This window comes from Carassius carassius, chromosome 39 (assembly GCF_963082965.1).
Source record: "Carassius carassius chromosome 39, fCarCar2.1, whole genome shotgun sequence".
NCBI classification, from domain to species: domain Eukaryota; kingdom Metazoa; phylum Chordata; class Actinopteri; order Cypriniformes; family Cyprinidae; genus Carassius; species Carassius carassius.
In genome coordinates, this window is record NC_081793.1 from 12,640,551 (window position 1) to 12,664,847 (window position 24,297).

Genomic DNA, 24,297 nt, shown 5'->3' on the forward strand with positions numbered 1-24,297 from the left:
TTTGCTGTTCTTTCTCAGTTTTAGAACTGGGCCATGATATGTGTCTGTGTAGTAGAGCCACTCTGTTTATGTTCCTGCATGGTGAGGTCCCCAAAATTTCCAAGGAGAAAAAAAGGAAAAGGGCCATTGGAATGCCCTGAGTGATGAGGCAGGAGGCCCCACCGCTGCCGCCCGGATTGGAGTGTTTTCTCCCAGTCATCCCTATAAGGCTTTAGTGGAGTGAGGCTACCGTTCTGAGTGCAGCCCAGGCTCCTTGTTTGGGATGTGGGAGGGTGCGGTGAGCAGGGATGGGAACTACATAAGTACACCACAAGCCAGCCAGTGGTACACCATCACCAAGTGGCAAAATCCCCCCCGGCCCAGCACTGTCAGGGTAAGTGTCATTCATCTCGCCTCACCCCACTCACATCCTCTCACTTTTTTTCTCTCACTCTCCATCTCTTTCTGTCCATGCAGCTTTGTACTTTGCAAGATTTTCCTGATGCTGATAGACTCAAATAAGGTTTTGTCAAGCTTGAACTTGAAACATGCTGTCGTTTAGAGAAAAGGTTTCTGCACATATGTAAGGTTCTTTTACAAAGTTTTGGTTGGTTAGAGTGTTTTGTGAAGCGTTTTTTAGATTCATCTTAATTTAAGTAAATATTAATTTGTGATGTTTTTTGCAATGATGCTTCTAACGATTATCCTTGAAAGTGTTTCTAAAAGTACAGTAGATAGATTTTCTTTTTGCATTTACCAAAAGATATTACTGAAATCATTAATGTTCATGAGGAACTAATATGCACATACATGTCTGATGCATCTTTTTTTAGCATCTGTAATTGTATGATGATGCTGATTGTTAAGGCCTCGGAGTTCGTAAATGATGGTGAAGACCTAGAAATTACGACGGCTTTGGAAGCCCATTTGATTTGTGAGGTTTATGACTAAATATGGTTCTTCTGGACCACTGACCCATCCCTTCTTTTCCTCACCACTCTCTTTTTTCATAAAGTATTGTAGACAGGCAGAGACAGAGGGAGGGAGAGTCCAAAGAGAAACATGCTTTCCCATCATTTCCAAATTAGGAAGTTTTCCTGGAAGGGCTGCAGGATGGATTTAAAGAATGTGTGTGTGTGTGTGTGTGTGTGTGTGTGTGTGTTACACACATATAACGAGGATTTTGGATATTGCCATCTTTGTGGGGACATTTTATTCCCATAACATATATCTGAACTACACACAAGTTTCATCAAAGCAAACTTTAAACAATATTTGAAACCAATTCTGGTTTCCCTTATTGCTTAAACAAAAAAGTGCATGAATTAGTTTATGAGTGAACTTACCTGGTATACCTCACATTATTTGTAGTATTCCTATTCATGGTTTAGTGGCTAAATGTTCCTTCATGTTCCTGTAGCTCAATTGGTAGAGCACTGCTTTATCAAGCACAAGGTTGGGGGTTCAATTCCCCGGGAACACATGATAGGTAAAAATTGATAGCCTGAATGCACTGTAAGTCACTTTGGATAAAAGCGTCTGCTAAATGCATTAATTTAATTTAATTTAATTTTAGTGGGTGTCCGCACCATCTCCCACACGTGTGCTGTTATTTTCCGTGACATATATAACATTGACTTTTGTTTTTTATTTAGCTAATTATAATTATAACCCTGCACTAAAAGAAATATTTAGCATTTTTAGAATAACATGTATTTTTATTTTATTTAGGAATATTTTTTCCATTTTAGGACAGATCCAAAATGTATTTAGAAGGGGATTTAGCTTATTTCAGGAATCCACCCCAAACTGAAGCAAATTATCATACATGCTTGACATGAGCTAAAAGTATGTATACAGCATTAAAAATGAACTTTTTTGCAGTGATTGTCTCCTGTAGGAGTAAGGAAGGAAATCCGAGCAGAAAATGTGTGACGACGAGGAAAGCACTGCCCTTGTGTGTGACAATGGATCAGGACTGTGCAAGGCAGGCTTCGCCGGGGATGATGCTCCCAGAGCAGTGTTCCCCTCCATAGTGGGTCGTCCCAGACACCAGGTGTGTGAGCACTGCAGTCATTCACATCCAACATCAATGAGTATTTAGGAATATATACAATACAATATATCAAATACAAGCTAAAATACATAAATAAATAAATATATATTAATATAAATATATATATATATATATATGTGTGTGTGTGTGTGTGTGTGTATTTTAGCTGGTATTTGAGGTAAGTTACTTATTGTACACTTGCAGTTGAAGTTGAATTAACAGTCGTTTAATGTTTTGCACATTTTACTTATTTATCTTGATCTGATTCCAATGCTTTGTGGAAAGTTGGACTACAGCCTAGTGTCTGCATTGTACAAGATTGAAAAGATAGAATTAACTAGAACTCACTCTTACTGTGTTAACCGTTGTTTACTTTTTTCTTAGGGAGTAATGGTGGGAATGGGGCAGAAAGATAGTTACGTCGGTGATGAGGCGCAAAGCAAAAGGGGTATCCTGACCCTCAAGTACCCTATCGAGCACGGCATCATCACAAACTGGGATGACATGGAAAAAGTAAGCAGATCCCATCAAACAAGCATACAGACAACAAACCTGAACTATTTGATTGCAGATAAAGAGGAGCTCTAAACAGTCTACCAAAAATATCTCTTATCTTTCCATGAGCATGTCTTATTGTACATCAGGCTTATATTTTTCCATAGTTCTGTACATTTCCATATTAAATACAATTTGCTGTAATGGCCCTCAAGGTCTTTCGTCCTACATCTCCTAGTATCGACACATACATTCTCTACATCTACGTCAATCCATAGAATTTCTCCAAATTCTAAACTACAGCTATTCCCACTGATGACTCACTGTGACAATATCTCTCATGTCCCGCATTTCACACCTCGTGGTGTTAACACATACACAACAGATGGAATTATTCCCTATCTATCTATCTCAGCCAACGCGGTACCTCCTGATTGGGATCTGTTTGTTAAACTGTAATTCTGAATATCAGATTTCACTCTCTACACAAGAACACAAAGTGATTCATTTTCATTTGTTATCTTAAAACTGCATTTCATGTGACAGCCATTTGTCCATTAATGTCCATTGTTTGTGTTCACCAGATCTGGCATCACTCTTTCTACAACGAGCTCCGTGTGGCTCCAGAGGAGCACCCCACTCTACTGACAGAGGCCCCTCTCAATCCCAAAGCCAACAGGGAAAAGATGACCCAGGTTAAGAGCTGAATGCATGGGTGAATGAGAAAGCAGTAAAACTTTATTTGCTTCAACTCCAGCTTATCTGTTTTAAGCCTTCAGGTCTTGAGATGTTATCAGGTACGCCTACAGTAGTATCACCAGACAAAGGGGGAATTCATTTGTAAGCGGTATTTGGTGCTCAGTTATTCAGAAGGCACCGAAAAATAAACTGTGGAGTTGTGATTGTGTAATTTATGTAGTGCAAAATAATGTTACTGTCAAACCGTAAATGTTGATTGTAAGTGTTGAATGCATTTAACTGCTACGATTATCAGTAGTAAAAATAAAAACCCATTGTGGCTTTGGTAGTAGAAGAAAATTCCCCCACGGTGGCTTCAAACTGCATGTTTGAGGTATGTCTATGTGTAATTTATACAAATATGAAATTTTGGTTTAATTTGAATTGGTGCTCAAGAAACATTTCTAATTCTTATTAAATGTCGATAACAGATGATACGTTTTTCTTGATTCTTTGATGACTACGTCCAAAGGAACAGAATTTATTTTGTAGCATTGTAAATGTCTCTACTTTCACTTCTGACTAATTTAATGCGTCCTGGTTGAATAGTATTAATCTCTTAAAATAAAAATAAAAATAAAAAAACATTTCCAGAGGGCAGTAGTTATAATGTGTTCTGATTGCTTCAAACTGGCATCTTGCCTGCTCGAACTGATCTTCAACAGAATTCATAACATCATTTGTTTAGGGGAAACAGCTACACTGGTTGTGCTGTATGTTTTAGACTAACTAAATCACGGCTCATTCGTTTGTAATTCAGATTAGACTGGCCACGTTGTATCTTAGTTTTTGCATGCAGCCAGTCATGACAATTCTTCAAAAATACACATTTACAGTTACATAGAGTGATCTGAAGATTTTAACAGTCAGTCTCTTGGCATTGTCAAAGAGAAGATTAATCAGAAATCAATATTTTAACCTACTGTTCAGTAAAAACCGAAAGCACTTGGTTGATTGTTCATAAACAGTGCTGTTCTCACCTTCCAGATCATGTTTGAGACCTTCAATGTTCCAGCCATGTATGTAGCTATCCAAGCGGTGCTGTCCCTCTATGCTTCTGGTCGTACAACAGGTCAGTTCACCTGTCAAACAGGTCATAGCTCACATTTGACTCACATTGCTACACATTACCAAGTACTTTATTATTGTCGAACAGGCATTGTCCTTGACTCTGGTGATGGTGTCACCCACAATGTGCCCATTTACGAGGGCTACGCTCTTCCGCATGCCATTATGCGTTTGGACTTGGCCGGCCGTGATCTCACTGACTACCTCATGAAGATCCTAACTGAACGAGGCTACTCATTCGTCACCACTGGTGAGTCTGGACACATACAGTACCAGCATAATGACATGAAATATAGTTTTACGCTTATATTTTGAATATAACAAGAAACAATTGCGAATAAAACTTACATGAAAATGTGTTCTAATTAGTATGATTTGAATGTTTCAGCTGAAATTGAATTACTATTTTAGAATATAGGTTTGACAATGTTGTTTTACCAAGTCTTTCTCATTTGCCTTGTATAGCTGAAAGAGAAATCGTCCGAGACATCAAGGAGAAGTTGTGCTATGTGGCGCTGGACTTTGAGAATGAGATGGCCACCGCAGCCTCTTCCTCCTCTCTGGAGAAGAGCTACGAGCTTCCTGATGGACAGGTCATCACCATTGGCAATGAGAGGTTCCGCTGCCCTGAGACACTCTTCCAGCCATCCTTCATCGGTGATCTCTCGTTTCTCTTTATTCCCCGTCTCTTTACAAGTGATGAATTCACAGCACTTTGATATAAATGCTCAAATGCTTTATCTGTGCTTTGTTAGGAATGGAGTCTGCGGGCATCCATGAAACCACCTACAACAGCATCATGAAATGCGACATTGACATCCGTAAGGACCTGTACGCCAACAACGTGCTGTCTGGTGGTACCACCATGTACCCTGGTATTGCAGACAGGATGCAGAAGGAGATCACTGCTTTGGCCCCCAGCACCATGAAGATCAAGGTCAGCATAGGCCAAATATCTGATTAGATCATTCATTTTTCATACTTTTTTCCAATTAATCACAGTTTCTGGTCTAAACTAAGTCAAGTCACCTTTATTTAGTATTATTTATACAGTAATATTGTTTCAAAGCAGCCAGTAATAAACAGGAAAATAACAGAATCAATGCAAAATTCCAATTCTGCTATAATGAGCACTAAAAAAGACATTATCCTGTTAAATTCAATAATTGTAAAGTTTATTATGAAACAAGATCAGTTCAGCTACAAGCAGCTCTAGAGAAGACCACAATTTACCACAGTGTTATTCAATTAATTACAGTCTTGATATTGAAAAATGGATCAGTTAAATCATTGAACAATTTTGATTCATCTATACAAACTGGTTTAAAAAAGTATTTAACATTAAAACATTAACTGATAAAAAAAAAAAAATATATATATATATATATATAAACTATTTCAACAATGTACAAAAAATAATAATAATAAACATAAAACAGCAAAAGTAAAAACAAATAAAAAATATTAATATTAACTTTATCATCAATACTAAAATACCCCTGCTTCTACCTTGTATGTACTCAGATCATCGCCCCACCTGAGCGCAAGTACTCAGTATGGATTGGTGGCTCCATCCTAGCCTCCCTCTCCACCTTCCAGCAGATGTGGATAAGCAAGCAGGAGTATGACGAGGCCGGGCCATCCATTGTGCATCGCAAGTGCTTCTAAAGGACACCACCAACTCCCTCCTGTTCCCCTAATTCTGCTATTGCTTCATAGCCTGTAAACTGTGAATGTTCCCTTTACTTCCCTCTATTGTTTTCTCTTTGCACTGCCCACATCTGTTTCAATATTTTGATTTAATTATGTCATGACAATATAGAGTTGTTTTAAATGGGTTAAAAAGCTTGATTGTGCTGCCAGTTTGAAAGAGATGAGAAGAGGGTATTGAGGAACAGGGCTCATTCTCCCGTTTGTGTTAAAACGCTACAAGGTAACACAACTGCATGTCGGCTTTCAGACCATCTGTATGGATATCATATGATAACTCCATGAAGGAATAAAGCTTTGCAATAATAACCTGTATTTCACCTCATTTGTTTTTGCAAAAAAAAAAAAAAAAGAAAATTACACAGCACAGGATTAATATTTAAAACATACAAATGAACTCATTCACATTATATTCTTAAAATCTTTTTAATACAGAGAAATAACTCACTGTAGATATGATAACATGTCTGTATACAGAGAGTTCCTAAAGAAAACCTGGAAGTATTTAAAATGGTGAATTCCATGCCTGAAAAACTTAATGAATCAAATCTTAAAAGGTGCTCTTCTAGTTCATCTCTATATTTAATCAGCTAGAAATTGCTCTTTTTGAGTGCAATTTCTGTTAAAGAAACTATTATTCTTTATAATTATTGATATAATCAAAATGATTATATTTCTTTATTTTATTTTCATTTTTTAAAGAATCACTGATTTCTAGTGATCATAAGGGACAAGAACAAAAGCCATGGAAAATCAGTGGTCAAAAAAAGGCAAGATGTTTTTTTAACTATTATGTCCCCATTTATGACCCAAAATACCCAATATGGTGAAGAATGTGTGAGCCATCAATATCCTGTGATGAATCATGCTAAATGTTTCCTTCTCATTTCATCATTCCATTTTCAGTTTACTTGGGAATATGAACACGCTTTTCACTCTGAATCAATTACAGATAAAAAAAAAATACAGCATCATGCTGTTTCATAACAGAGGTATTTAGCTTTTATTAACAAATGCGCGGAGGATAAAATTGTGTTTGTACAGACACATAAGCCTCCTTGTACTCTCTTGAGCACAAAGTACGACAACAGCACATCTCAGTGGAGCCACTGGCACACAGCAATAGACTGAAGAAACAATCCAATGCCACATTATACAAGAATTACAGGATACAGCGAACACCCCTCTGAACTGCATGGAGTTCAAGTTATCATATAATGGATTTCATCTCCCACTGGTGACAAAAAGTTTTCTTCCCAAACCATAAAAATAGTGGAGCCAAAAATTAAAGTAAATGTTAAAATGAGGCAATGAAACCGTGAGAATAGTGCATTTGAGATCCTCTGGGGATGTCTATGCTTATTCTATTATGGGTAATTTGGTCTCGTCTAAGAGATCCCAATCTTTTTTATACTTTTCAAAAGTCACTTTCCTTGTAATCAGATCCACAATGGAAAAAATGCTGAACTTGGAAATCAAAACAGTCAGCTCACTGGTCAACGTCATATCGCATCATTAGGCTGGAGTTGAAAAAGACAGAAATCCTTTAGCCTGAACTTTTATCTGAACTGACATTATATACAAAGTTTAATTATCAACCATTCAACCACAAAAATGATAACATAGTAAGGCCTAAAAATGACTCTCATATAGCAATTCAATTTATTTTAGTACTGGCAGCAAACACAAAACTAGAAAATTCAGTTAGGTTTAAAATAAATTTCTCTTCTTCAGTGTACATTGTGTTAAAGTGAGAACTGCAAGTGATATCACTGGATAAAAAAAAAGGCAAATCACACACACAACTTCCTGAAACCATTTTACATTTGTAGCAGCCTCATAGTATGCCTTGATAAAGGACGCCACCTTGTGGACAAAACCAAAACAGCAGTCAGATGATGAGATGGAACAATCTGACCAAAACATTTGTTAAACACCTGGCTATGAACAAAAAGCGCATGATGACTTAAAAACACAAAACACCATTGGAACACCTCAATAACTTCACCAAACCTGCTCACAGTGAAATTTGCAGCTGAGGGATTCTAGATTTTTGTAAAATAAATAAATAGAAAAAAAGAACTCAAGTAAAGAAAGATATAAATATTCTCAATGATTTGCAGATACTGAAATATTTCCTCTCTTCCTCTGTCACCTGAGGTCCAGAACTGTCGTTTTCGTGTCCTTCACCACAATGTGCTTGCAAATCTGCAAATAGAAAAAAAACGATTTTTCACTTCTCTAAAAGTGTTTCAATTTTGATGTCAACATTTGGAACAGAAGGCACACATGTCTGCCGATTTTCATATTCACAGCAGGAACAGGGGGTTCTTACAGTGAACAGAGGAGGGTCTTTAGAGTGGGGGTGAAAACCTTTCAATCTGCATCCAGCCACTTCTCCCATTCCAGCACTGGTGAGGCGGAACACTCCCGTGCTGAAGAAGCGGAATGACACACATCTCATTGATCTCAATGATGTTTGTTTACATACATAATACACTTTTTCATAATAAGACCTTTATTTTTATTTATTTTTTTGGAGTACAGTATGCATGGGTTCATAGTATGCATGCATATATTTCAGAAATCTAGCCATTAAAAAAAATAAATAAAATAAATAAATTTAGACAAATGATTATCTATAGAATATATTTGCATGGAGTCATTCATTTAATTTATTTACATTATTTTATTTTATTTTTTACAACCAGAATCCTGAACTGATTCATGGATGTTTCAATGATAAACAACTGTTAAACAATCAAAACCATTGTTAAAAAATAAATTAATGTGCATTACTCTGATGTAGTGCTTTAGAGACTGCAGATGAAAAAAGGTTTAGGTTGTGTGAACACAATGGAGGTGTGGGAGTTTTATTAGTGTCATACTCACTCATTGTGTTTCGGTGCGCAAACAATGGCGATGGCCTCAGGTAACATGAGCTGATAAGAGCTGTGTGTGTGCAGATCCACGCTTGAGAGGAAGGCTGTCTGTGTCGGGTGTGTCTATGAACCAAAAATGCAAAAATTCTAATTAACGCCATTTAGTAGCCCCTTATTTTCATACAGCTATGAAATAATTTAACTATGCAAAATGAAAACCAATTAAAAATAAAAAAAAATGGGCTACTAAGAATAAAAGTTCAGTAAATTTTTAAACCATGGTTAAAACTGTTTCCAGGCTGATCCTCGGACTGATGCCCATCATATTAATAAAACTGAATCTGTGTTTAAGTGCATGGTCTGATACTTCTAGAAGTAGCCTATTTACATACACTTCTGTTCAAAGGTTTGGCTGACCGTGGCTGCATTTATTTGATCAAAATACAGTAAAATGCAATAATATTTTCAAATATTATTACAATTTTCAAATAAATGTTGAATTTTAATATATTTATTATTCCCATGATGGAAAAGCTCAATATTGGGCAGCCATTGCTCCAGACTTCAATGTCACATGAACATATCAGTCTAAAAGATTAAGATTAAAACATTATACATTTCTGCAATCCTTGCAGGATAAAACTATGAACCCCTTAAAAAAAAATCTTACATATATTACATATATTATTTTTATTAGTTAAAGAACATAAGTACTTCTTCAATGCAATGACAAAAACTAGTAGCAAAACTATTACATTTCAAGTCAAGAACAGTCAGTTATAAAATAATTACTTGTAAAATAAAAGTAATTGCTCAAAATCTGTGAACATTTTTGCCACTTTCTGCAGGCTGAGATTCTGTGCGGGCTTGGAAATTTGTCACCAGCAAGCTTTTCACCCACCAAAGGTGTGAAAAAAAGAGGAGCACATTCATTATCTTGGTGTTCAGAAATTACATGACAGCCTAAAAAAGAGAGACACCCACATGGATCCAGCCCAGGGTCAGAAGATTATGATGGTCCTGGTAACTGAACAGCTCTTCCACGTTCTCCATGTCACAGTAGTCAGGACCGGCGGACTGCTTGGGGATGATCACATGAGTCAGCACAAACTCATTGTGTGTCTGCAGGGCAACAAAACTGATTTTAGTTTGTTTGATATCATTTTCTATTATCCTACAATTCATTCTTTATGGCAGCTGAACATCAGGTTGCTGTAAAGAACTGTGGGACTGACAGGTGAAGCAGGTGATGAAAGTGTACAACAGGGGAAGAACTCTCAACTTGAGACAAGTCAGAGACAAAAAAATAAAAAAATGTTGGGAGCATTTGATAATGCAACTGCTGTAAGATCAAGATGGATTGCAGGTGGTTGGTGAATAAGACACTAAAAAAATTCTATGTAATGCTCATGAATAATGTCAGTTAAAAGTATGAGGAAGTTCCTTGAGTGAACACCTAGTATTTACACTGATTGTGCAACACTGAAGCTCCCAGTTTTACAGTGAATGAGAAAGGTTGCAAATAATTAGCCAAAAAAAAAAAGGCATGATTGACCTTTAACACTCCCCAAACAATATTCACACTCACTTCAGGAAAGGATTAGCAAAAATCTGCAATTTCAAGAACAAAAGTCCACAGAGAAGAGCTATGCTCCAGCTGAGGCCTTACCAGTTTTCCACAGAGAACTCCACAAGTCTCAATTCCTCTCGCCGTGTTACTGTCAGCCAACAGGAGGAACCTGTAAGTCAGGTCTCGTGGGATTAAAACCCGCCTCAGGCCTTCAACACGCTGATCTAGAAACACACAGGTACATACTGTAGTTCTGCTAATAACACAAGCAAAGGATAATGTACAGTGAGACAGGTATCATTGCAAAACAAACCCCTTCAGAATCAATAGAAGCTTTCTAGCATTCTGAACATGTTTATTTTGTGATAATGACTCTGACTGTACATTATCCTATGCATTGTGTCCGTTTCGCTGTTCAGTTTTAATCTTTTTACTCAGCCTGGAAACATTAAATTGATCAAAGGTGACTATTAAACAGTACAATTGATTTTAACATTGGTAATGAGAAATGTTTCTTGAGCACCAAATCAGCCTATTAGAATGAATTTCTGAAGGATCATGTGACACTGGAACAACAGAAATTTTAAAACATATTAAAATAGAAAAAAGTCTTTTCAAATTACAATAATATTTCATAATATTTTTTCTTTTTACTGAATTTTGATCAAATAAAGGCAGTCTTGTTGAGTGTGAGATAAATACAAAAATTTTATACCCCAAACTTTTAAATGGCAGCGTAAATAAACGAACATGAATTATTTTATTATATGTGAACAATACCAATATGCAGTTTAACAAATAATGTATAAAAAAACGTAATAATCAGAGAGCTGTGTATTAAATCATTAGAATTACTAACAGGCAAATTTGAGATAGTTGAGGGCACTCACTTTGTATCGCTGCTAAGGTGGCTGCCGGTTTGGGGACAGGGGCCGCTGGTTTGTTACGATTGGGGTCAAGGCGCACATGGTTTCTCTGGGTCTGGGATAAGCAGGACCCATCAGTTTGTTCAGGCACTTTGGGGACAGCCTCATCCCTGCGACTGGCCAACTCTTGTCTATGCAGTTGGTCCTCGAAGTAGCGGAACTGCTCAGACTCGATTTGCATCTTCCTGAGCTGTGCTACACGTTGCCGTTCCTCCTCCAACAGAGACATTTTCTGCAGTCGTCCACTACACATGTCAACAGCCATGGCTTGAGTCTGCAAAAATATTTGCACATCATGAATGATTAATATTCACATTAATGAAATGAATCTGAAATTTGACAAACAGGAAATTCATCAGCAGTGAATGAGAAGTACTCTGTCGAATGTACCTGACTCTTTAGATATTCATTGTGTTCTTTGCTGTATTTCTCATGGAGAAGTATCTTCAGTTGGTCCTTCCGTGGAAAGGCCACTTCCTGCAATTTCTGTACATAATGAACAGATAATAGGACAAACATTAAGGGTTGTGTTACAGACAGCGAGTACCAGATCAATATGCGCTAACGCTTTCATGGACATAATGAGACACTTGAACCATTATTCATCTTGTTTTTTTTTTATTCAGGGACCAACAGCAGACATTAAGATCATTAGGTTAAAGAACCCATGAAATAAAAAATTGAGTTTTGTGGCTTTTAGTCATTGTCTGCTAGCACTGAGGCTATTTACAGTATATGCTAGAGGATGAAACCTTTAGAAGATTATCTTCCAAAAATTTACCAAAAATATTGATCTCTCACATTGCACTACAAATGTTGGTTCCAAAAAAAAAAAAAAAAAATCTATAGCAATACCAAAGTGAGAATGCCTCTGTAGCAATACCAATAACAATGCCATCAACTAGCAATAGTGATTAGCAAATGGTTAATGACTTTGACATTAACCTCAGACTATTAGTTTGAAAAAAGGACAAAATCGTTGATATGTCACATCCTAACTTTTCCATTTTTCATAAAAAAACGAATTAAAAAATGCATTAAAACAATTATGTAAGAATGCAGTTTTAATCAGACGTTTGTCTCTTAAACAATGATTGATGCATCAGGACACTGGGAAGAACTTTTTGACTAAAGTCAGTTTCATGTCACTATGCTTAAATGAAAGCAGGACGTGTGAAACAAGGAACAAGGCAAACCCACCATGTGAGCAGCTGCGAGCCTGACAAGTCCTCTAGCCAAGGTAATTGAGAATGATGCTAATTAGATTTACAGTGGGCTGAGCGCAACAGGGCTCCATCAGTTCCTGTGAGTAACATGCCAGGGGCTTACCTTCATTATAACTTGCTTCTCAGGGACGTTGCACTGCTGATAGTCCCTATGACAGGGGAGTTTCTCAACAAATAAACTGTGCAAGAGTGAAAAAGGAAAATAAAGCTGAGGACTGATTGCCATGAATTAGAGAATACTATTTTATGACAGCTGTGAAGACAAAACAAAAATGCCCAAGATGCTGGGAAAGACTCCTTCATGCCTGTGACCTTGAATACTTTAGGACAATTGATGCGATGCGATAAGGTCAAATAAACATACGTGATGAACTTGTTGTAGAGGACAAAGGCATTCTCCAGACTGCCTTCCTCTAGATAAACTGCTGCCATACGCTCCATCTCAATACCAGAGCGGAAGTAGCGTCTCGGGGCGATGTCTTCATTTATTTCAATGTTATAGCCCATTTTGCTGAGGGCCCGCACGCGTTCCACCGCTGGCAGAGTCACGTCAGTGTGATCTGGCTCGGCAGCTAACTTCTTCTGCGAATGGAGATGACAACAAAAAACCATGTGAACACAGTGCAATGCCACACAAGGTACCCTCTGCAAACCATGAGACCATTATGATATAATGCACAAGAGTTTTGTCAGTTGCGAAATATTACTGCCGATAAAGACATACAGTGGTGTTTTTTTGGACAATTTAACCCTTTAGTTTCAATCGATTTTTCCTTATTTAGCCTGTTTTGTGTGCTTGAAGGAATAGTTCACCCAAAAATTTAAATTACCTCATTAATTCGCTCATGTCGTTCCAAACCCATAAGTCCTTTGTTCATCTTCGGAACACAAATTAAGATATTTCTGATGAAATTCGAGAGCTTTATGACCCTAAATAGACACCCGCGTAACTGAAACATTCAAGGCTCAGAAAGGTAGAAAGGACATCGTTAAAATAGTCCATGTTATATCAGTGGTTCATCCTTAATTTCATGAAGCTATGAGAATACCTTTTGAGCGCAAAGCAAACAAAAATAAACATTTATTCAACAATTTCTTCTTTTTCATGTCAGTCTTTGACATGCATTTTCAAGAGTACTATGATGTACTGTATGCTTGTGATGTTGCTGACACAGGAGCCGGCGTTCTGATGTAGAACCCGGATGGTAGGGCTGTGCAAAAAATCGAATGCGATTTTCATGCGCATCTCATCAGTAAAGACGCTCCTGTAATTAGAAGTATATCTCCAGCACGTGCGTTCAGATCAGGGTTGCCAGGTTTTCACAATAAATCCTGCCCAGTTGCTTCTCAAAACTAGCCCAATCGCGTTTCCAGGAGGTTCCCCAATAAAAATTGCTTCCCGGGAGTTAAAATACACGTTTTTTGGCAGGGTTGCCTTGGTAAAACATGGCTCTGTGTAGTAACTGGCGCTCCACCTGAACCAGTGTTGCCAAGTCTGCGGTTGTATTTCATGTCCGCGGTTTGAAGCAACCCCAATACCAATAACGTGATATTTAGCCCCTAAAATGCAAATTTTACCAAGGCAACCCTGCCAAAAAAACATATATTTTAACCCCGGGAAGAAATTTTTTATCGGGGAACCTCCTGGAAACGCAATTGGGCTAGTTTTGGACTAGTTTTGAGAAGCAACTGGGCAGGATTTATTGTGAAAACCTGGCAACCCTGATCTGAACGCACGTGCTGGAGATATACTTCTAATTACAGGAGCGTCTTTACTGATGAGATGCGCATGAAAATCGCATTCGATTTTTTGCACAGCCCTACCGGATGGGCTGCGCCTTGTTTACAAGCAGAGAAATGAACATTCATGCATCGTGACACTCTTGTGAACGATGACCTTACTACCTTTCTGGGCCTTGAACGTGTCAGTTGCCTTGTTGTCTCTTGGATTTTGTGTTCCGAAGGTTTACGGGTTTGGAACGACATGAAGGGGTTGTAATTGATGACAGAATTTTCATTTTCGGGTGAACTATCCCTTCAAATATTTCCCACTCATTTTAAAAGTTTCAATCTGATGAGCTACATTATAGCTCTGCCAAATAAAAATCCTCTAGAATAGGCAAACTGAACTAGGATTGGTCCCCATAGAGCATTTGTCCCAGAGACATCACAGGCCTCCGATAAACACAACATAAGCTCTGTTCTTCACCCAGCTCGAGCGAACCGGAACACCCAGCAGCACCCACGCTGAGTTCGCTTCCAGTTCTCATACTAATGACTAAACAGAGCCTCTGTTTTAGGGTCACTGAAAAGAGTGGGCGTCTTATCAACATGCAGCAGGACACTGATGGACTACAACAAGGGCCTGCCGAGCTGTTACACTTGTTGGACATGACAGATTGCTTGACTCTTGAAGAGCACATGCACAAAAATCTGCGAATGTTGTGAAAAAGCCAAATTAAAAGTCTCTGTACTATTGTTGGAGAATAGCACTCTGTGTGGCCAAAATAAGAAGACTATGTTAGATCATGCATTCACAAAGAGGGGAAACAAAGTGTGAAGGAGGTTACATCCGTTACTTCCCTCTAGCCCACTCCAGGATGAAGGGATCTAAATGACGGAGCAGCTGCAATGGGAATACTAATGGGAGTGAGTCAGAGAAAACCATTCTGTCCCTATGACCCAACTTCAAGTAATATCAGCTGTCCCCCACCCTCCTCCACCTCCTCCTCCTCTTCCCACAACACCACTCACCAGTGTGCTGAAACTGAAGCCCTGGTCCATGGTGAGTTTACAACACTGACTGGCAGACTTCAATCCTCTCTATGCATCCATCTGTCATCTCCCAAGATGATTCCAAGCTGAGGAGCAAGAAATATCATATCTGGCATCACAGCAGTTCTGTTAAGAAGGTCGATACAGTCTTTCTTTTCAGTTACTCAACACTAGCTTAGGCTACAACTCTACGCTGTAGAATTCCAAGCATATTCTTCCTAATCTATTAACACGGTTACCATGCCCTGTGCATTTCCATGGGGATTATCAAATATAATTCAGCATCTCTGTCCAAATAACACAGTTATTCATTCCAGAATCTGTGCTACAGTTGCTATGACAGCTTGTTACCATGCAGCAAAATATGGTGACTCATGGATATCTTCTTTGCTGTGAAAAAGAACCTTGGTGAGCTTTTTCATTTTGCACAAATCTAGGTACATATTGGATGGTTTCTTTCTTTTTTACTCTTTGAAAACTGAGTACAGCAAATTGCTAATTAACAAATGGAAAAGTATCACCACCACAGAAGATTACATTCTGAATACCGATTCCATGGCAACTTAAAGTAGATGCACTGTTAAAAAAAGAGAGCAGTGTAAAGAAGATTGACAAAAAGGACAGATTTAATACCGAGCAATCTCTGCTAATTAGGGCCTTGCATAACATAAATTTGTATTTGATTAGTTAAGAAGATAGATTGTAAATCTAGATTACATGCATATATTATATGATGTGTAGTTTAATGTTCAAAACATTTAAGCAATTACACATTTATTAAAAAAAGCAGATAATGATTCAGTAAAACATTGACTTAAGCAACTGTCTGGATTCACATGTCTCTAAAAATCAATGATTTTAAGTGTCATATAATATATACACACACACACACATACATACATAGGCCTATATATACACACATATACATATACATAATTATTTCAGTCTGACACATACCATTATATATATATATATATATATATATATATATATATATATATATATATATATATATATATATATATATATATATAATGGTATGTGTCAGACTGAAATAATTGCTCTCCACAATACTAAGGTTATTATGGTGTTCTGCTGAAGACTAAAGAGGGTTTATACAGTAAAGCACAAGCATTTTCAAGGAGTGATGAGCGGTTCTTCAACATATTTTAAAAACCAAGTAAATCAAACTGCAGTCCACATCTGCAAACATGTTTGTGTTAGGTAAACCAATCTCTATGACAGTGTCTCACGATTAAACTATTAACATGATGACTACTATTACCAAGTTTGTAAATAGCCATTTCTATTAATATGCCTGAAATGTATGATGTTCATGTATGATGTTCATGAAGTTCATGAAGGATTCATTCCTGTCCAGCACATGAATAAATCAGGCTCTAATATAATATACAGTATATTTATTTGCAATTAAATACATTACAGTGAGTACTGTGGGTATAAATAATATTACACTAAAGTAACTTTATAATTTCCAATCTCCTGATTCATTGTTGTCCTCATACAGTAAATACGTTAATATTTCTGTCACTATAAATTTATGATACAAATGCATTTTATATGATGAACATCTCAAGTGCTCAAACTTGTAGCTCCCTCAATAAACAGTCAACATACGTCAAGCTAAAATCCTAAAATCTTTATAATCATACAGATCATACAAATAATATTACTTTATCAGTAAACCAGTCCCAATGACCAGGTCAGATACATTCACCTGAAAAGATTGCAGCAATTACATTTAAACATTCATTTAAAAATAGTTTAGAAACAAAACCAGTAATAATCATAGCCCTGATTTATTATCAGAAAATGAAATGTATAAATACAATAAAATCCTCACCTGTAAGAGAAGAACTGATGTGATCCCATGCTCGACATTCCTACAATCGTTAGAAGTGGCACATACTAGAATTCAGCTCGAAAACAGGCAACTCGCGGAAATAAAAGGGCAGGTTTTTTATTATTGTCTAAAACTCTCGGTCTTTTGCCTTTGTGCCTCATGGAAGCTTTGTTCTTTTGGCATTGATATACGCGCAAAGCTAAAATGGCTGATTGCTGTCTTTCAGAGCGAATGACCCCGCGATGTCAGACGGTTCACGCGGAGCTCTACGAGCCAGATGAATGCTGCTATGACAGAGGTGCTTTTACTGGCTGTGTTTCAAAACCTCACGAGCCGCCTATCTAGTCAGCATCCGGATCCTCTGGATTCTTCTATGATGCCCAAACGCTGTCTTCTTCACTAGATTTGAGCCGCAACCAGTGTGACAGCTAAGGGGGCTGGGAATGACTGTACGTCTGTAAAGGTAGATGCATGACATGTACAACTACAAGCAAGCTTTTAATTTGATAAACAGACAGTTTAATTTGATAAATAGACACTCTCAAATATTACATTATTTTCAAGCATCGACCAATTAGAAAATATATTGTTCACATTATAAAGGCTATGAAGCCTGACATGTTCTTCTCGAACTGTTTGCATTTATTTTGTGAAATGTTACGCCAGAAAAAGAAATACTGACTGACATAAGATTTGTATGCTGTTTTTTTTTTTTTTTTTTTAATCCACCAGATGGGGCACAACTCTTCCGATTCGATCGCCTATAACACGACTACCGACAAATCAAAACTCTTAAAATAATAAGCATAGCTACTATCGAAGCCCGTTTCTGACGCAGTTGAGTAAAATATGATTCTGTAAATCAAAACAAACTGTGCCGCAATGTCGGCCAATTATAAGAGCTTGTTTTTTTTTTTTGTTTTTTGTTTTTTGTTTCTCGGAAAGTTTCTTATAAATATGAACAGATGAGAGGTTTTGAGAGGGGATTATTTCTAAAGTACATTAGTGTTTGACCTACATTTTCTCCACAAAGCTCACTTTTGCGCGCTCAAAATAAGATCTAGCGCGATAGTAATCCCACAGGAATCCACTGCTGCACACCTGAACTGCACTTATTGCATCCTGACGTATGGCGTCATTGTTGACCACACTCTTATCTGAAGCGCTGTTTCATACAGTTCTCACAGACACGGGTAGAAACATAGACTGTACAAAAACAGAAAGCAAACAAGTTAGCAAAGAGCTGTTCGTTTTATAAAATAACAGTCTGCATTAAGGATTTACAGGAAGCCAAATTGGGATATTGTGCTCAGCGAAGAGAAACTACTTTGAAACGTGTCTTGAATTTCCTTTCTTTAGAAAACATCTCATGTAGGCTTCCTAATGATGATGATGAAGAGAATCGACTAATCGTGTTGTGCTTAATTAAGGTGATTTAATCTCTAAAAAAAAAAAATATATATATATATATAATATAATATACACATATATATATGTTGTTCTCCATATCTCGGTTGTGTGTCAACATGATAACATAATCATGCTTAAAAATTTGGAGATGCGCCAGTGCCAAATAACTGTCCTCTTCTCAGACAGTTTACCACACATTCACAGATAACACTGGACACATTGTTTGACGTTGTCCCAGAGAATCATCTTTTCTGAATTTTTTTTTTATGGCACTACTGTTGTCACTTTTATTGCAGTGTTAACTTCTAGATCATTAGACCTTGAAATATACAATATAGCTTACATCTATATGAAAATACAGAACTGCTTAAAGACATTTATTTACAGTGTTTATGTAAACAAAATGTAACTTTTGTTATTTTAGCTGTCATTTTGTATTTGGAAAGGGCATGTTTATGTGTAAAGTTATGTTATGCTTGGGATGTCACCAGACCTGTTTTGCTCTTCACCCTATCTGATATCAAGTCATATTTCTAAAATTGCCTCCGTCTCTAATTATTCTTTAGTTATCTTATATATACAGGTGCTGGTCATATAATTAGAATATCATCAAAAAGTTGATTTCACTAATTCCATTAAAAAAGTGAAACTTGTTTATTATATTCATTCATTACACACAGACTGATATATTTCAAATGTTTATTTCTTTTAATTATGATGGTTATAACTGACAAATAAGGAAAATCCCAAATTCAGTATCTCAGAAAATTTGAATATTGTGAAAAGGTTGAATATGGAAGACACCTGGTGCCACACTCTAATCAGCTAATTAACTCAAAACACCCGCAAAGGACTTTAAATGGTCTCTCAGTCTAGTTCTGTAGGCTACACAATCATGGGAAAGACTGCTGATTTGACAGTTGTCACAAAAAGTCGACAATTGACACCTTGCACAAGGAGGGCAAGACACAAAAGGTAATTGCAAAAGAGGCTGTCTGTGACCAAGCACAGTAATAGAGAGGCGAAGAGAAGGAAAAGATGTGGTAGAAAAAAAGTGTACAAGCAATAAGGATAACCGCACCCTGGAGACTATTGTGAAACAAAACCCATTCAAAAATGTGGGGGAGATTCACAAAGAGTGGACTGCAGCTGGAGTCAGTGCTTCAAGAACCACAACGCAAACGTATGCAAGACATGGGTTTCAGCTGTCGCATTCCTTTTGTCAAGCCACTCTTGAACAACAGAAAAGTTGTGAAGTGTCTCGTTTCAAAAAGGACTGGACTGCTGCTGAGTGGTCCAAAGTTATGTTCTCTAATGAAAGTAAATTTTGCATTTCCTTTGGAAATCAGGGTCCCAGAGTCTGGAGGAAGAGAGGAGAGGCAAACAGTCCATGTTGCTTGAGGTCAAGTGTAAAGTTTCCACGGTCAGTGATGGTTTGGGGTGCCATGTCATCTGCGGTCCAAGGACAACACAGCCGTATACCAGGAAGTTTTAGAGCACTTCATGCTTCCTGCTGCTGACCATCTTTATGGAGATGCAGATTTCATTTTCCAACAGTAGCCAGTAGCCGCTCGCATCAAATTCTGTTACTGATGCTTGCCTACAAGACGACCACTGGCACGGCACCAAGATACCTAAACTCACTGGTTAAATCTTATGTGCCCTCCAGAAGTTTGCACTCTGCAAGTGAACGACGCCTCGTGGTGCCATCCCAAAGAAGTTCAAAATCACTCTCACGGACCTTTTCCTGGACTGTGCCCAGCTGGTGGAATGACCTCCCAATCTCAATTAGTACAGCTGAGTCTTTACTCATTTTCAAGAAACATCTAAAGACTCATCTTTTTCGCCAGCACTTAACCAACTAATACCAGCACTTTTCCTTTTCTTGTTTTTTCATTTATAAAAAAAAAAAAAAAAATGGCTATGCATTCTGTACTAGACTAACTGAGACTTGTCATATATGTCATATATATTTGACCAGCACAATGTGTGTGTACTAGTTTTAAGATAATTGTTTCTTCTGCACAATCTTTTCTTCTGCACAATCTGACTTTGCTGCAGCCTGGAATTGAACTACTGGTTTTGTCTGGTCAGAGGAGAACTGGCCCCCCAACTGAGCCTGGTTTCTCCCAAGGTTTTTTTCTCCATTCTGTCACCGATGGAGTTTCGGTTCCTTGCCGCTGTTGCCTCTGGCTTGCTTAGTTGGGGTAACTTCATCTACAGCGATATCGTTGACTTGATTGCAAATAAATGCACAGACACTATTTAACTGAACAGAGATGACATCACTGAATCCAATGATGAACTGCCTTTAACTATCATTTTGCATTATTGACACTGTTTCCCTAATGAATGTTGTTCAGTTGCTTTGACGCAATGTATTTTGTTTAAAGCGCTATATAAATAAAGGTGACTTTGACTTTGTTTCCTGTACATTTTTTTTATCATATTTTGTGCTGCTTTCTTTCCATAGCCTGTGTGTTAGGCAGCTTATGACGATGACATCCACAAGTTGCAAAAACATTTCTGATCCCAGAAATGTAAATGTTCAAGATGATGGAACAGGAGACACACCAATCATAGCCGCCTGTAGACAAGGACACCTCAGGACTGTCAAATACCTTCTAGATTGCACTGCAAATGTGTCTATTAGAAATAAGGTATTGCATAAGTGAGGAGACTAAAAAAAGTCCTGTTTGAATCCTGGTTATCGTAATGCTGCCATTGTACTGTTATGAGTGAGTCTATGCTCAGTGATTCATGTTAATGCATGTTGTTTTTCTGACTCACCCTGTGGTCAATTTTATTGATAATGGTTTATTTTGTGTGGTCAGCTTGCTTATTTAAACATCTGTGTGTACATTTTACCTTTAGAAAGAGAGGACTTGTTTGCACTACACTACAAGAAGAACATTTTCCTTCCTGGACTACCTGATGCCATTTTAATGCCTATATTGTTAATTGGTAGGTTATCTCTCAGTCATGGCATTCTGGAAGAGACTAGTAACTTAACTTAACCTGCTGTGTGAGATCAGGAATTTCCCTGATATTAGTGTACAGGAATATAAATTGTTTTATGTTTAAAGGGTGTTCTTGACCACCACATATGCAATCTGACTTTAATTTATGACTAACCTACTTTAGTCAACTTTAATTCTACAATATTAAAGAATGGCATGCCCCTTTTATTTCTCAAAAAAAAGGAAGAGAAGCAAAGAAAAAGTGAAATTGATGGAGCTTCTGCTGGCCACTAAGGTAGAAGTAAATCATGTAGACTAAGTAGACCACTCAATTTATGTTCATGGTATAATGCATCTTTGTTTTTTCAGAAGGGGAACACTGGACTATGCATGCCAAAGATAAAGTCAAAGGATCATTCCATTGTTAGGAGAAAAGTGCAGATGTTTCAGTACAGAATAAAGATGGTTAATTATTTAAAGCAATTATTTGAACCGGAACTGGTGTATCTGTAATCATGCTCTCTTATTTATTGAAGTAACTTAAAAAAAAAAAAAAAAATTACATTTGCTGAGTGTGACAGGATTTGAAACTGGTGTTGATCTTGTGAAACAAGCATTGTACATTTTGTTTTCTGTTTTCTCTCTCAAAGTGGTATGCTAAATATATATTGGTACACACTAAAAAATGTTGGGTTAAAAATAACCCAACCTGTAACCCAACTATGGGTTGGTATAGCACCTTCCCATCTGTGGGTTATTTCAACCCAACCAATTGGGTTAAAATCCTGTTGGGGTCTGTAAATTACAGATTTTATTTTAATATGCAAATAATACATTTACAAATATATTTTAAAATATTTTATTTATATTTACAAGAATGTGTAAAAATACAACTGACATTTTCAAGATCTACAAATGTGTCAATTCATATTCATATGAAAACACACAAACGTGCAAATACAGTTCACAGCTGTGGCCTTATGTTTAGAGAGTTGGACCTGTAACCCGAAGGTTGCTGGTTCGAGTCTCTGTGCTGGCAGGAGTTGTAGGTGGAGGGAGTGAATGAACAGCGCTCTCTTCCACCCTCAATACTCATGACTGAAGTGCACTTGAGCAAGGCACTGAACCCCCAGTTGCTCCCTGGACACTGGATATGGCTGCCCACTGCTCCGGGTGTGTGTTCATTTCTCACTGCTTTGTGTGTGCACTTGGATGGGTTAAATGCAGAGCACCAATTCCAAATATGGGTTACCATACTTGGCAAATATTACGACTTTCAAATAAAATGAACCTAACATATAATAATAAAACAAAAAATAATCATAAAATCAAGTAATAATAATAAATATATACCAGCTGCTGGACCTACTGATGATCAATAAAATAAAAAAGTTTTTTACTGATTACAAAATACAAAGTTTTTAAGACTGTGTGTTACAAAAACTCTCAAATATGAGCAGAGGGCTTTGGGTAGTATGTCATATACAAAGAAAAGTTTGAAACACAGATCGACTGCTTGTAGTACCGTCTTCTGTTCCATCGCCTCCCCGTTTAAAATAATAAAAACTTGGGAGGAGTTTTCCTTGTCACCAAGCACCAGGACATGTGGATTCTGGCTTGTCTCATGATTCAAGTACAGCACTAATTAGTGCCGACCTTAAAAGAATTTAAAAAAAAAAGCTCAGTTAACATGCATTGTGATGATATTTCATTGATACACTCACTTTACAAATTAGTGCATTTAAATGAGTTAAAAGCTATAGCGAATTTAAATTTGTTAAAGTGAAAATTCACCCATATATTAAAATTCTGTCATCATGTTTTTTTTTTCAAAATATCTTCTTGGAACGATTTGTATTGTACAACGGGTTGTCTTATACAAAATAAATAAAGGTGACTTGATTACACAGGGCACTGTAATTATGTTGGCTTGGCATACATAGGGGAGACCAGGGACAGTTGTAACACTTTTTGCCATTTTAGCAATACATCAAAAACCATTTATACTGGAATAACCAATTTGTTATATTATAAACTTCAATCTGTCAACTTCTGAAACAATGTATTTAAGTGGTTTTATGAAATATGTACAGGTTGCAAAATTGATTTTAATACAGTCTCTCCACTGTTACAACCGTCCCAGTGTACAGGGACGGTTGTAACATGTCTAAAATATACATAATTAATCAATCATATACTCAAAATGGAAAATATTATTTATCAGTCATGTTATTGTGACTATTCATTTAATGTTTTTAAGGAATGATTACCTTTTTTTTCACACTACATGACAAAAAAGAGGTGAAACCGTCAAATTATAATACAAGAAATTTATTTAATGGGTAGAACACCTCAGAAACATGAAACATGTTCATTAAACATGAACTCAAACATTCTCAACAACAGAGAGAGAGGGGGGGTGGGGGGCTCGGTAGGCCTAGTCTGAGTCACAGTTGTGGCAAGTGTAAAAATCCCTTCCATCTGTGCAGTCCTTGTGTGCCCAGGCTTTACAGGACCAGCACTGGAGCCAGACCTCCTTTGGCCTGGAGAAGCTTTCCAAGCACACAATGCAGACTTCATTTTCTTCATCAGATGAGTCCGGAATTTTCTGCTTCTTTGGTTTGGATTTTTTGTTGTT

At 37.2% G+C, this 24,297-nt stretch overlaps 2 protein-coding genes and 1 pseudogene across 3 annotated transcripts; 2 read left to right on the forward strand and 1 right to left on the reverse strand.

The window, feature by feature from the left end:
• The first annotated feature begins 224 nt into the window (after window positions 1-224).
• On the forward strand, window positions 225-6,355 carry LOC132121384 (actin, aortic smooth muscle). Its single transcript, XM_059530720.1, has 9 exons — window positions 225-373; window positions 1,864-2,035; window positions 2,420-2,548; window positions 3,115-3,225; window positions 4,256-4,340; window positions 4,425-4,586; window positions 4,802-4,993; window positions 5,092-5,273; window positions 5,861-6,355. The coding sequence occupies exons 2-9, from the start codon at window positions 1,907-1,909 to the stop codon at window positions 6,002-6,004; spliced, it is 1,134 nt and encodes a 377-aa protein (XP_059386703.1). The 5' UTR covers window positions 225-373; window positions 1,864-1,906; the 3' UTR covers window positions 6,005-6,355.
• Window positions 6,356-7,025: 670 nt separating this feature from the next.
• On the reverse strand, window positions 7,026-17,716 carry LOC132121383 (AMSH-like protease). 2 transcript variants are annotated; one of them, XM_059530718.1, is made up of 11 exons: window positions 17,290-17,716; window positions 15,405-15,511; window positions 13,015-13,232; window positions 12,754-12,829; window positions 11,815-11,910; window positions 11,389-11,698; window positions 10,598-10,722; window positions 9,913-10,050; window positions 8,939-9,051; window positions 8,382-8,481; window positions 7,026-8,254 (listed from the first exon to the last, which is right to left on the reverse strand). In XM_059530718.1, the coding sequence occupies exons 2-11, from the start codon at window positions 15,432-15,434 to the stop codon at window positions 8,198-8,200; spliced, it is 1,263 nt and encodes a 420-aa protein (XP_059386701.1). In that variant the 5' UTR covers window positions 15,435-15,511; window positions 17,290-17,716; the 3' UTR covers window positions 7,026-8,197. The 2 variants fall into 2 exon arrangements, with proteins under 2 accessions (XP_059386701.1, XP_059386702.1); XM_059530719.1 differs by lacking the exon at window positions 15,405-15,511.
• A 16-nt stretch (window positions 17,717-17,732) lies between these two features.
• LOC132120962 (ankyrin repeat domain-containing protein 22-like) lies at window positions 17,733-22,218 on the forward strand (annotated as a pseudogene).
• The last annotated feature ends 2,079 nt before the right edge of the window (window positions 22,219-24,297 follow it).

Bases quoted from the DNA above. Each gene is read 5' to 3' on its own strand.
- LOC132121384 (XM_059530720.1), top strand. From the start codon at position 1,907: ATGTGTGACGACGAGGAAAGCACTGCCCTTGTGTGTGACAATGGATCA. The intron at 3,226-4,255 runs GTTAAGAGCTGA...CTCACCTTCCAG, and splicing joins ACAGGGAAAAGATGACCCAG to ATCATGTTTGAGACCTTCAA. The intron at 4,341-4,424 runs GTCAGTTCACCT...ATTGTCGAACAG, and splicing joins TGCTTCTGGTCGTACAACAG to GCATTGTCCTTGACTCTGGT.
- LOC132121383 (XM_059530718.1), bottom strand. From the start codon at position 15,434: ATGGACCAGGGCTTCAGTTTCAGCACACTG. The intron at 10,723-11,388 runs GTGAGTGCCCTC...GTGTGTTTCTAG, and splicing joins CACCTTAGCAGCGATACAAA to ATCAGCGTGTTGAAGGCCTG. The intron at 8,255-8,381 runs GTAAGAACCCCC...TTCTATTTGCAG, and splicing joins AAGACCCTCCTCTGTTCACT to ATTTGCAAGCACATTGTGGT.